At 40.1% G+C, this 12,928-nt stretch overlaps 1 protein-coding gene across 3 annotated transcripts in view; it reads right to left on the reverse strand.

The window, feature by feature from the left end:
- The window catches only part of THSD7A (thrombospondin type 1 domain containing 7A), a 351,691-nt gene that overhangs the window by 83,365 nt on the left and 255,398 nt on the right, over positions 1-12,928 (reverse strand). For all 3 annotated transcript variants that reach the window (XM_034760534.1, XM_034760535.1, XM_034760533.1), the window contains one exon: positions 268-462. In XM_034760534.1, coding sequence (XP_034616425.1) covers positions 268-462 — 195 coding nt within the window. The remainder of the gene's footprint in view (positions 1-267; positions 463-12,928) is intronic.

The raw sequence follows: 12,928 nt of genomic DNA on the forward strand, positions 1-12,928 counted from the left end.
TTTCATCGGTAATTCCATGTTACTTCTCTTATGACCTAGAGTTTTCTGTAGTGTTCTTTACTGATATTTTTTCCCCCTCAAACCCTGCAGTATTGTTTAGTGCACGCCAATTATCTGCCTGGTTGTTGCCCTAGACCTCAGAGCTGCCTGCTTGTCAATGATGTATGCATTTGGGTATCCTTCAGACTGACGGGCACTGTACAAGTTTAAAATAAAATAAATACTACCTAATAATAAACAATGTTGCAGTATCCCTTTGACTCTTACCAATAAGAGAGCGCTTTCTCGTCCTGACTGCTCCACAGTCCCCATTGCAGGAAGAAAACTTTGACCAGATTGTGAACTGACAGTCATCTTGGCAAGGAATCTGGCAGGCCTGTGTTAATGTTGGTAAAGGGCCTGCATATTTAAGGCACTCACTGATGTCAGCCGGTCCTCCATCTTGTCTACGACAAGTAATTGCTGGAAACAAATATGTTTGGAGTTTATAAAGAACTGTCAGGCTTATAACTAGTCTAGAACAGTGGTTTTCAACCAGAGGTACATGTACTCTTGTGGGTATGCAGAGGTCTTCCAGGGAGTACATCCACTCATCTAGATATTTGCCTAGTTTTACAACAGGCTACATAAAAAGCACTGGTGAAGTCAGAATAAACTAAAATTTCATACGACTTGTTTATACTGCTCTGTCTACTATACACTGAAATGTAAGTACAATATTTATATTCCATTTGATTTACTTTATCATATAATTATAAAAGGGAGAACTTAAGCAATTTTTCAGTAATAGCGTACTGTGACACTTTTGTATTTTTGTGTCTGATTTTGTAAGCAAGTAGTTTTTAAGTGAGGTGAAACTTGGGGGTACACAAGAGATATTTGACTCCTGAAAGGGGTACAATAGTTTGGAAAGGTTGAGAGCCTCTGATCTATAATATAGCAATTAGCCAGGAGTGCCCACATTTCAGACAACATTCTGCTACTAAATATTAGATAAACCCAGAACAGCTATGTGTAACACAACGGCCTAATATTTACAGATGTTTGTATATTACTGCTAAATATGTAGATCTGAAATTTCTGAGATGCTTTATTCTATTTAAATTATTTCTTTATTGATGTTTACCGACAATAAAATATTAAAAGGCAACCTCAACTATGATATAATATTACAGCAGTAAGCCTGTTAGGAATTGCCATCCCTCATAGATTTTCACATAATCAAGTTATGCTAGACATTTCCTTTCGAGATGCACCCAAACTTAGATACCACAGTATGTGGGCAATATAAGAACATGAACAGAATTCATGGATTCCAAGACCAAAAAACACAACTGTGATCATCCAGTCTGACCTTCTGTATAACACAGGGTAATAGAGCTTCCCCAAAATAATTCCTATAGCAGAGTAGAGCTTTTAGAAAAAACATCCAATCTTGATTTAAAAATTGTCAGGACAGAAAATGCAGCATGACCCTTCGTAAATTGTTCCAATGTTTAATTATTCCATATTCTTAAAAATATCCACCCTATTTCCAGTCTGAATCTGTCTAGCTTCAACCTCCAGCCATTGAATCATATTATATACTTCTCTACTAGACTCAAGAGCCCATTTTAGAATTTTTGTTCCCTTACAAATTTTGTACTTACAAATTGTGATCGTCACCCCTTAACTTTCTCATTGTTAAGCTAAAAAAACTGAGCTACTTGAAGTTATCACTGTAAGGCATGTTTTCTCATCTTTGAATCATTCTCATGGCCCTTCTCCGAACCATCTTCAATTTATCAAATTCCATTCTTCTTGAACTATGGGCACAGAACTGTACACAGTATTCCAGCACAGTCGCACCAGTGCCAAATATAGAGGTAAAATAACCCAACTCCTACTCGAAATTCCACTGTTTGTGCATCCCAGGATTGCATTCACTCTTTTGGCTACAATGCCAAACTGGGAGCTTATGTTCAACTGATGATCCACTACGACCCTCAAATCTACATTAGTTGTTCCTAGATGTACACATTTACGTTCAGCAATGTCAAAATACATGTTGTTTGCTTGTGCCCAGCTTACAAAGCAATCCAGATCACTCGATCTATGACCTGTCCTCTTCATTATTTACCACTCCCCCAATTTTTGTTGTCTGCAAACTTTATCAGTGTTGATTTTATGTTTTCTTCAAGGTCGTTGATAAAAAATGTTTAATAGCATAGGGCCAAGAATCAAACCCTGTGGGCATGGATGGCCAGTGACCCGGCCGTTGCAGGACGTTAGCCCCTGTCCACTCCCCTTCTGCCCCTCCCTCCTCCACAGGAGCCCAGAGCACCCTACCTGCAGTCTCCGGCACAAGCGCCAAGTGGCAAGGCCCCAGCCCCAGTGCTCTGGGCAGTGCGGCCAGTCCGGGTGTGCTGGGCAGCAGTGCTCCTGGCCCTGGTGCTCGGGTGGCGAGGCCGGCCCCAGTGCGCTGGACGGCAGTGGTCCTGGCCACAGGGATCCTGGCAGCCAGGTGAGAAGGCCTGCCCCGGTGCTCTGGGGCCAGGGCCCCAGGACCAGCCGCCCTGACTCCCTGTGTGAGGCAGGCCAGCCAGCCCGGGCCAGCCAACCAAGGCAGAGCACTCTGGGAACCGCAGGAGGGGTCCTGGCCTGGCCTGGGGTGGAGTGTGGGCGGGGCCATGCTAGGCTGTTTGGGAATGCACAGCCTACCCCTGCCTGCAATACCTGCTGCCCATGCCTGTCGGCATAGGTGCTGGAACTAAGGGTGCTGCCGCACCCTTTGACTTGACATAGTTTCCATTACATACAGGGTTTACAGTTTGGTTCAATGGCTCTCAGCGATCCCACTATAAAAATTATTCCAGCACTCTGCCTGCAGGGTCCCATTGGGGGAATCCCTGTAGGATCCCACCCATTGAAAACTACCACGTTTGAAGATGGGTTTCAATACAACACATTACTGAGAAGGATAAACACAAAGTAAGGATCCAGCTCTGGGTTCTGATTCTGAGACCTGCAAAGTTTGGAGTGATTAGAATGAGTCATTGACTCCTCAGACATGTATTGTAACATTGTTGCCTGACAACTTACGACAAGCTTTGGCCTTGAACAATGGTTGGTGTAAAACACATTAGCTGTGAGAGGAGTGTGAGATGGGTGTACAAACATTTTACAGCAGGGTAACAGTATGTTGGAACTAACATTTTGTACTTAAAAAAATCTGTATTGTTTTGATTAATTACATGCAAAAAAGGGAAATTTCAGATGTCCCAAAAAGAAATTCCTGGGACACCAGAACATGATATCGAAAACCAGCTCTATCTCCTTGATAGAGTATGTATGGCAACTTTATATACAACCTCCGCACTGTATCTCCTTTTCAGAATTGCTGAATGCCACTTCTTTATCACTGCCTTTTCCATCTGAATTTAAACAGGTATATCACATGCAAACATCCAATTTACTATTATGTGTTGATAGAATTATAGCATTAGTCTAAATACAGTAACCATAATCAAATACATCTTACTTCCTTTTATCCCAAAATAATTCCAGTATTATTACGAGTTAATTCTGTTGAAAACATGTAGTTGTGTTGTTTTCAATGGGAACAATGGCATGTTAATGTTTCTTGGTTTATGATAGCACACAATATGGCACAATATCTCATAACTGCAAAAGTAATTTGGTTTACCAATTGATAGTAGTAACATAGCATATAAACAGAATACAGTCCAGTAAAAATGTGAAGAAATAACAGAAAGCTTTATATGACATTTTACTGAATAATTCAGCAGCAATGTTTTCATGCTACTGACAACAATGGTTTTACTGGAGTGTGAATTGAAAAAAAAACCTTCAATTTTGCTGCACAAAGTATGGCATAATTATGTTCAGCTGCTGACAGGGAACCATAAATAGTTTTAGATGCAAAGTTTCTAAAGCAGTAAAAGTACCTATGAGAAACTAGTTCCTTCGAGAAGAAAAGGAAGGAATAAACACTTGGAAAATAAACCATTCGGTCTTGCCTAATATATCTTTAGATTCTTATAAAAACAAAAACAACAACAAGAAGAAATCACAGTACTGCTTTGGTAAGATGGCTTACGAAAGAAACAATAGACCATATTTAAAATGCCCTTGACTATTCAACTAGAAATTCGTATCTCTATAAATTATGAGTATTTTGTTTTTAATTTAAATTTAGAGTGGTGTTATTTTATTTTTCCTGAGACCATACAATAAAATTTAAGTTTCTGACTGATAATTCAGTACTACCTTAAAATATTATTAGAAGACTCTAAATGAAAAAAAAAATGGGCTGAATCTTGAGCTGCACTGAGCTTCTGGCAAGGTGCTGCTTCAGGGGGAACAGAGGAGAATAATAATGAAAAGCTGCTGTAAGCAACCTTTACAATTCCCCTTGATCCTTGGCTCAACTAGGGGATTGAAACAACCACTCGACATAAACAGAGTCAGTACTGCTCTGAGCTGTGCTGACTAGTCGTCTACTGACTTTTATGCTATCCAAGGATTACTCTCTGCTTCTTCAGGCATTAGTTTGCTCATTTTTGATGCACTTAGTTGTCTCTCTCATACACCATTTTCCTCTTTGAAGGAAACAGTGTGAGGTTGATGAGGTCTTGTGTCTTGTCAGATTTGGATTATGAATCTGTGCTATAGGGCTAGTTCCTGAATTGTCCTACTATTACAGTGCTGTTCCTTTAGCCATCTTTTACCTGAACCTCCCACCAACGCTCATCTCTTCCTTGGTCCTTTGGTATCTCCCCAGGCATTTGCTCATCACCACCTTTTGTAACACACTTTGCAGGAAGTTAAGATTTCTGTCCTTGCTTTATTGATCGAGGTGAGAGTTAGGAGGGGTTTAGGATTCAGAACCTCTTTCTCGTCCTATATGTCTCTTTTGAGTTTACAGGGTGCCTTTGCTCCTGAGGAAAGATTAGGTAAACCTTCACCGCACACAAAAGCAGATTTCTTAATCAGAACAAAGTTTGTTAAAAACAGAAAGAAAATGGAGTAAAAACAAAAAGAAACAAGTTGCTTACCACATCTACGTTTACATTTTACAAACATTAAACTATGCAAGACAGTTTCAGTTACAGAAGGAATCACAAATGCTTATGATGTTCCAAGAAGTGATTAATGGCTGTCACCTCAATGTCAGAGTTCAAGCTCCCATACTGTCCTAAAAGATAAATAGATAGAGGGAACATGTCTCTCTCACCACATCCAGAGATCCCTCTCCTCCACTGCTATCTTCCCAGACATAGTTCCCATCATCGAGGGCACTCAATTCATCCCTATTCTTCAAATCAAACTTCCTCAGTTACCTACCCCCACCACATGGTTTTGGACTAGCTGCTTTCTCCGGATTGGTCTATACTATAGGCTTACATTGGTATAACTACATCACTCAGGGATGTGAAAAATCCACACCCCTGAGTGATGTATTTATACCAACCTAACCCCCCAGTGTAGAAAGTGCTATGTTGGCAGGAGCGCTTCTCCTGTTGATATAGCTACTACCTCTCAGGGAGGTGGATTATCTATGCCGACGTCAGTATAGGGCAACTTCATTAAAGCCCTACAGCATCACAGCTGTGTCCATACAGCTATGCATATACAGCGTTTTAAGTGTAGACCTGCCCTCTAAGGCCATGTCTACACTTGAAACACTACAGCGGCACAGCTGCACCACTGTAGTGCTTCAGTGTAAAGACATACTAGAGTGACGGGAGAGGTTCTTCTGTTACTATAGGTAATCAACCTCCCGAAGAGGTGGTAACTTATTCTTCCATTGGCCTAGCACTGTCTGCATGATGTGTTAGGTCAGCTTAACTATACCTCCCAGGGTGTGTGTGGATTTTTCGCACCTGTGAGAGACGCGGGTATTCCCTTAGGGTACGTCTACACTACCCGCCGGACTCTGCCGTTGACTCCGGAACTCCACCATGGTGAGAGGCGGAAGCGGAGTCGACGGAGGAGCAGCAGCCGTCGATCCCGCACCACAAGGATGAGAAGTGATTCTAAGTCAATCTAAGATAAGTCGATTTCAGCTACGCTATTCTCGTAGCTGAAGTTGCGTATCTTAGATCAATCCCCCCGCAGTGTAGACCAGGCCTTAGACTTTGTCTAGCTGAGGCTTAAGAGATGACCAGTTGACATCACGCAATGATCTTTAACAGCCACCTTTCAAAGGCTTAACTATCCACCTCAGAGACTGCATTTCAAAGACAAGTCTGCCCATCTAGTAACGTGGTTTCTGTCTGGCCCTACACACTGTTCATTGAGGAAGGCAGTTTCACCAGTGTGGGTGGAGTTTTTCTAAAACCAACTCTCTCTTGGCTATTAAACATGACTTTTCTTACAGACATCTCCAGCCTGTCACACCCTCTTTGAGAACCTATGTTGTTTGTGCATCTAACTTTTATCCAGCAGGCAGAGATGAGAGGCTCCCTCTGGAGCTAATACCTCTGCTTTTTCAAGGATCAGCTGTCAGTTGTGCACTGAAGCAACCAAAGCAGGAGAGAGCTTCATCCTTGAAAACTAAAGATTTCAGCCCCATGACAATACAGTATACAATGTAGGTTGTGATACCGAATCTGCTCCTTACATTGGCTCTCCCAGCATCCATAACAACGCACCATTCCATGCCACTAGGTGCAGATGATTGGCTTTTGATTCAATTGTACTGTGTACACTACTGTTTTAGGTACCTATTTCAAAATGTATACTTAATGCTTATGAGTGGCTAAACAGTGGTTAGTTTTTCTGCTTCTGACAATACAGGCCGTTGACAACTGTGTAATTTATTGATATGGTACCTTGGCCAAGTAATAATCCATGTCCAGCTGCACTTTTGCATTGCTTTTAGCATTTAAGAAGTTGTTAGAATGTCAGTCACATTTTTTTCCACATAGAGTCTAATTTAGACATCCACAGCTCTAGTTCAATTCAATGGGAGCTTCAGGTGCTCAGCACATCTGACCAAGCCCATGGCTCTTTAATTATACTCTATAAATGCCAGCTGAGATCTATGATCAACCTTCATCACAAGCAATGTTTTCAACTGCTATAAAGGCATTCAGTGCTTGGCTAATAATCAATCCTACCCAACCACATCAAATTGATTGTGCACATTAGCAGCGAGAGGAAGTGATGTGCTTGTTCTGTTACTGGATTAAACACAAAAGTGATTGTGAAGTGTACACATAAAACACGAGAGTACAGTTAACAGAAAAATCAAATGTAAAGTGGATACAATTCACTTAAGAAACGGTTTCCCTATTTAACAATTATCTCCCAGAAGAGAAGTGTGAAATAAACTGCACTCTAAATTTTATAGACAAGGGACTTTGATGTTTGATGTAATTAAAGATTTGTCTGATAGTGTCACTTGAACTAAGCCACAAGGGGCCATGAGCTAATCTGTTTTGTTGTTGTTGTTGTAATTAAATACGAATGCTGTATTTCAGTAGGTCTGTTATGGGTAGGTAAAAACAAAATGCCATTTTTGTTTCCTTCCATGTTTGTTTGTTTGTTTTTTACTGAATTACTTAAGCTGCAATGGCCAAGCAGCATAAAAATATATTTTAAAAGTTTATAAATGAAATGGCTTTGGGGTCCCTTTGCTTTACAAAGGACTTTCATTCATTTATTTATTAAATGGCACAAAACTTTGTTAATTCAGAGTTAAGGTTGCCCAGTGGTCTCTTATTCAGAAAAACTCAAACTTTAGAAAGGAAGGAAATACAGAATTAAGGTAAACAAATGGTGCAATTTTAACTTAACCCCTTCCCCCTCATTGGCAATAGGCACTGGGAATTATACATTCACGCCAGCTGCATTCTCTGTCTTAGGAGTAGCTGTACTGAATGGTGGAGGAGTAAATGGAAGAGCTGTGATTGTGATATGAGAAGATCTGGGTATGAGCCCTGTCCTCCCATGTGTGTTATCAAAGGAAGGAGGTGCATAGATACCTTGAGGTTCCAGTCTGCATCATTTCATTACAGAATTGTGTAGGTTGGGTCATTACCAGGGAACTCAGGTCTACTTGACATGGGTATTGTCAGTAGTGTGGTGGGATACGAAACCAGTCTGTGGATTTAATGATAGGGAGGGGAAAGCGTAGGTGTAGGGGGTATCTTGTGGGCAAGTGTGATGGGGGTATAGAAGAGTATGAAGTGATGTTAAATTTTATAAGTGCAGTAGTACGTCAAGGGAGTAGGCTCACTGAGCATAGTGCAAGTGGCACCTGTCCATTACAGTGTAAAGGTGGGGGGGGGGGGGGAGAGAGAGTGTGTGTGTGTGTGTGTGTGTGATGGGCATTGCTCAAAGAGGGAAGAGTTGAGGTTGGTGGGCATTTACCTTATCTCTGTATGTCCTGGTTTTTCAGAAGTTTAAGTATTGCTGAACTTGAGGTTCTAGAAGGGCACGAGCTATCACTGGGCAACCTTAACTTGTGTTAACAAGGTTTCTTCCCATTTAATTTCCTAGGTTATTTTTTTTTAAACAGAAAGAGAAATATTTGTTGGTAGGAGTTTGTGGCCAGACAGCTGAATCCTCACCTTAGTTTGCAGCTGATATGCTACTGTGGCTAAGTAATACTCAAAAGACCTAGATTTCCATCAGTATATCTCAAAGAACTTTGCATTCCTATCCTCATTTTACAGATGGGAAACAGACACAAAGAGGTGATGTGACTAGCCCAATGTCACCCAGCAAGCTGGTGGCAGAACTACAAATAGTGTTAGTCCAATTTAATCCCTTTAGTTTGTCATTTTAAAGAGCCAGAGGCTTCTGATGAGCTAAACAAGAGTAGCAAAATCTTCACATAAACTTTTAATTTGCTTTTCCCCAAAAGGCTGGTGGTGCTATCCCCTCGTTTGGGGTAACTCTGAAGTGTTGAACATGCTTCTGGGATGATCTGAGCCCTGGTTTGATTGCCACATGGCATTAACGCTCTAAAAACAGCTTTGTAGACAGCGATTTGAAGTTGTGGATTGGGCTCTCAAGCCCAGGGAGGATGCTGGACTTCAGAGTGCAAGCCACCACTTCAAAGCGCTGTCTACACACCTGTTTTTAGAATGCTAGTGTGAGCCCCACTAGCCGGAGTCTGTTCACCTGGGCCGGGAGTCTCACTTCAGTAGGCTGTGTAGACAGACCCTATCTGTGAGCACAAAAAGGTTGCCACAATATCTCAACTTTAAGAAATGTCATTTTTTTTGGTGCGGCTCTATTGGGATCCCTTTAGTCAAATGGCCCCCAAATCTGGATCACTAATAGAACCTCAAACCCATAAGGCACTCCATATTTCAAGACAATCTGAGTAATTGTATGGATTTTAGAGCACTTACAATCAAGTTTAAACAGGAACTGCTATAATCCCTTGTTTAATATTATGAGAAAAAATATTGTTTTATTTCTTAAATGATACAAATTATTCCAGTACAGTTGCTTATGTGTTCAGCATCAGTGCTGATCATAAGTGTTATACCATCAAAGTGTACTTACACTCTTGTCAGATATTCTAGTACATGGAACGTGTGGTGAAATATTCCTGGCACTGATCATATCAAGAAGCGGCATGTGCCATGCTCTGTAGTGAAACTGGAAATCTTGGAAATTTCTATGCGCATGGGAAACTGCCGCTGATTAATCTAATTTTGCTGAAGAGTTTGGCTCCTGGCTTCATTTTATTTCTTGTAGGAAGTGTAAATGTTCCTTTTTAACATTGCTGTTCAATGTCTTGATGTTAATGGAGAGTCCAAGTCTGTTAATTTTTCTGTACAATTACTAAGGTGTGAACCCAGTCTCTTGGTATCTCTGTTCTATGAATAATGTCATCTGTCCTCATGTTTTTCCCTTCTTCCTTGTCTTCCTCTTTAACTTACACCTCCTCCTCCTTGGGCCCTTTTGTTTTCTTCCATTGTGAATCCCCATTGTAGCCGTGGGCAACATACCTCACTGGAAGAGGACAAGACTGATTGGAGTTATGCTCCAGAAACATCTTTGGTCTTTTCTAATTCTCCTTAAAAGTTGCTTCACAGTTTTTGAGAGAAGATGGCAGAAAATACTCACACAACAGCATCTTCCATAAAATAATGTTTATTAAAATATAGAGAAAAATCAGATAAAAATAAATGACTTGCATAACATCCCTCATCGCAATATTCATTATTACTAGTCAATATTCCTCATCTGGAATTTATTTTGCTCTCATTCTAACCCAGTTCCCCCCCACCAGTTTTCTCCAGTTATGTACACACACCACAAAGGGGCTGAGCAGCTACTCTAGGAGATGGTCCCTTGTGGATAAGAATACCTTTTAACAATGATTAATAGCTGTCTTTCAAGTACTTAGTTCAAACACAGCTTTTCACAGATCGTTTTGTTTGCCTGTGCCCAATTTACCTAGGCTTCTGTTTAAACTTTTTTTCCCTTTCAAAATCAGTTTTTTTGACAAATTCCACATTGGTTGTTGCATTCCTCTAGGTTTTTTTTTAAATGCTTGTGGAACATGTTAGGTGCCATGTGTAGCAGGCTCTGCATCCTCCTATCAGAGTCTCGAATATGTCACAGGGACACCCCTTACCTGAGAGCATGTCTTCTTGTCTGCTGTGATGCAATTGGTCCATTACTGATTTGTTACTAGAGTTTTTATTCTAACATTCAACTAAATACATCCTTTGATATGCGAGATTTTTTGGCTTAGTTAATAAGTTTAATAGCATCTACGGCTTTCATATACTGTTCAAATTAATGTTGAAACCTCTTCCAGGCATCCTCAGAATTACTCATAATATTTTAAGTGGGATTCATATTTTGCCATCAGACGGGCGCTGAAGATTTTTATTTTACCATTGTAGTCAGCATCACCTTCATCAAACATTTTCAATCTGGTTTTATCAAACATTTCCAGTTTGCTCTTTCCCCCAATTTGTGAACACTCCATGCCTTTCACTCCTGCTTCCAGATAATATTTTAATGATGACTGAAGAAGGCTTTAGGGTAACTAAAGGAAGTATGGCGACTTTAACCTTTGTACTGAAACACATGTATTACCCTCTGCTACAGCATACATAAGCATAAATCGAAAGTTTTCAGGTATGTGCTGATGGAGAGCAAGGGTCTATAGGGCACTTACACTGTTTTTCACTGCTAGAAGATTAGAAGGCATTTTACCACAAGTGAAATGATGGTGGTCAGTCCCTCCTGGAAGCTTACATACATCACAGGATAACACTGTCTGGCATGATTACCCGTATTTGTTCAAGAAAGACCCATGACCAAGATATCAATGATTTTGCAGGTCAGGAATGAAATGCTTTGGAACATCCGTATCAAGAGAAGCCAAGCCTGCAGTATGTTTTGTTTTATGTAGGAACATCAGTCCATCACTTTACATGACCACTGAAGTTCATTATTTTTTCTCTTAAAAATACATGTAGAAAGAAAAGCAATTTTGTTAACAAAATAAAAAAGCCACTTCTTGTCTTTCCTCCACACCAAACTCAGGCTCTAAAATTGTGACATGTTCATTTACACTGACATGATTTGTAATAAAAGCTTCATTATACAGGACAGCTAGAAGCAGAACTGTCTTGAAGGATGAATCATTCTCCTAACATTATGATTCACCCTGGTACCTTTACTGTCAACCAAACCCAATGGAATACAATAGCTGAAAAATGAATATTAGGGTTACAATATTAGGCAAGGTCATTCTCACTGCACCCATGGACTGTCACGACCAGCCTCTTCACCACTCGTTTTTAATGCTCTCTCTCCCCTTTTTTCCTTCCAGATTTAATTACTTTTTCTGACTAATGTGTGTTCACAGTATAAATAGTACAGAATGTCTTGTGTGAAAGAAACTGCTAATGAATCTGTATACGTGGGATCTGTCCATTCTGTGACATGTGTTCCTTTGGCTTTAACACCATTGGTGCTAAATTGTATGTGATGCTGACTATGTGTAGGCAATGAAGGCCAGAGCAGGATAGTTCTAATAATATTGGGAAAGAACATCTCCTAATAGTGCAAATGAAGAACTTCCAAATTGAGGACTGTTCTTGTAAATTGGAAAAACCAGAATTACTTGGCCTGCTGAATAGGAATACAAAATAAAAGTAAGAAACACAGGAAACTGAAGTGCTGAGATTAATTCTGTCTGATGATCACTGCATATCACTATAATAGGAAAATCATCACTGAGCAACCAAAGGATGGTGAAATTTAACACTCATGCCAATGTGTTAGAAGCTATTTAATACTAAGAACAAATATCCATCTTAAAGTCTCATTTATTCACAGATGAGAATTTTTTTTCCACCAAGAGGATATCTATATCTACACAGACACACATACACATACATACACACACACACACCCATGCAAAGTGAAAACCCACAAACATTTGGGCATCTTTAAATAAGCTATCCAAAATATCTATGATGAAATCAGTAATTGTTCTGTAAATTCATATAAACAAATATTACACTAAGAGGATCTTAAATTTGAAGGTGCAGCTATTCCTGATTTGAGTGCTTAAGACTCCTTGCAAAACAGTACTTCTGCCTCTTCACAAATGTGCATTACGAAACAGTCTAACTCAGGGGTAGGCAATCTATGGCACGTGTGCCGAAGGCAGCACGCGAGCTGATTTTTAGTGGCACTCACGCTGACCAGGTCCTGGACACCGGTCCGGGGCGCTCTGCATTTTAATGTAATTTTAAATGAAGCTTCTTAAACATTTTAAAAACCTTATTTACTTTACATAACAACAATAGTTTAGTTATATATTATAGACTTCTAGAAAGAGACCTAAAAATGTTAAAATGTATCACTGGCACCCAAAACCTTAAATTAGAGAGAATAAATGAAGACTTGGCACACCATTCCTGAAAGGTTGCCA

Source organism: Trachemys scripta, chromosome 2, assembly GCF_013100865.1.
Source record: "Trachemys scripta elegans isolate TJP31775 chromosome 2, CAS_Tse_1.0, whole genome shotgun sequence".
NCBI classification, from domain to species: Eukaryota; Metazoa; Chordata; order Testudines; family Emydidae; genus Trachemys; species Trachemys scripta.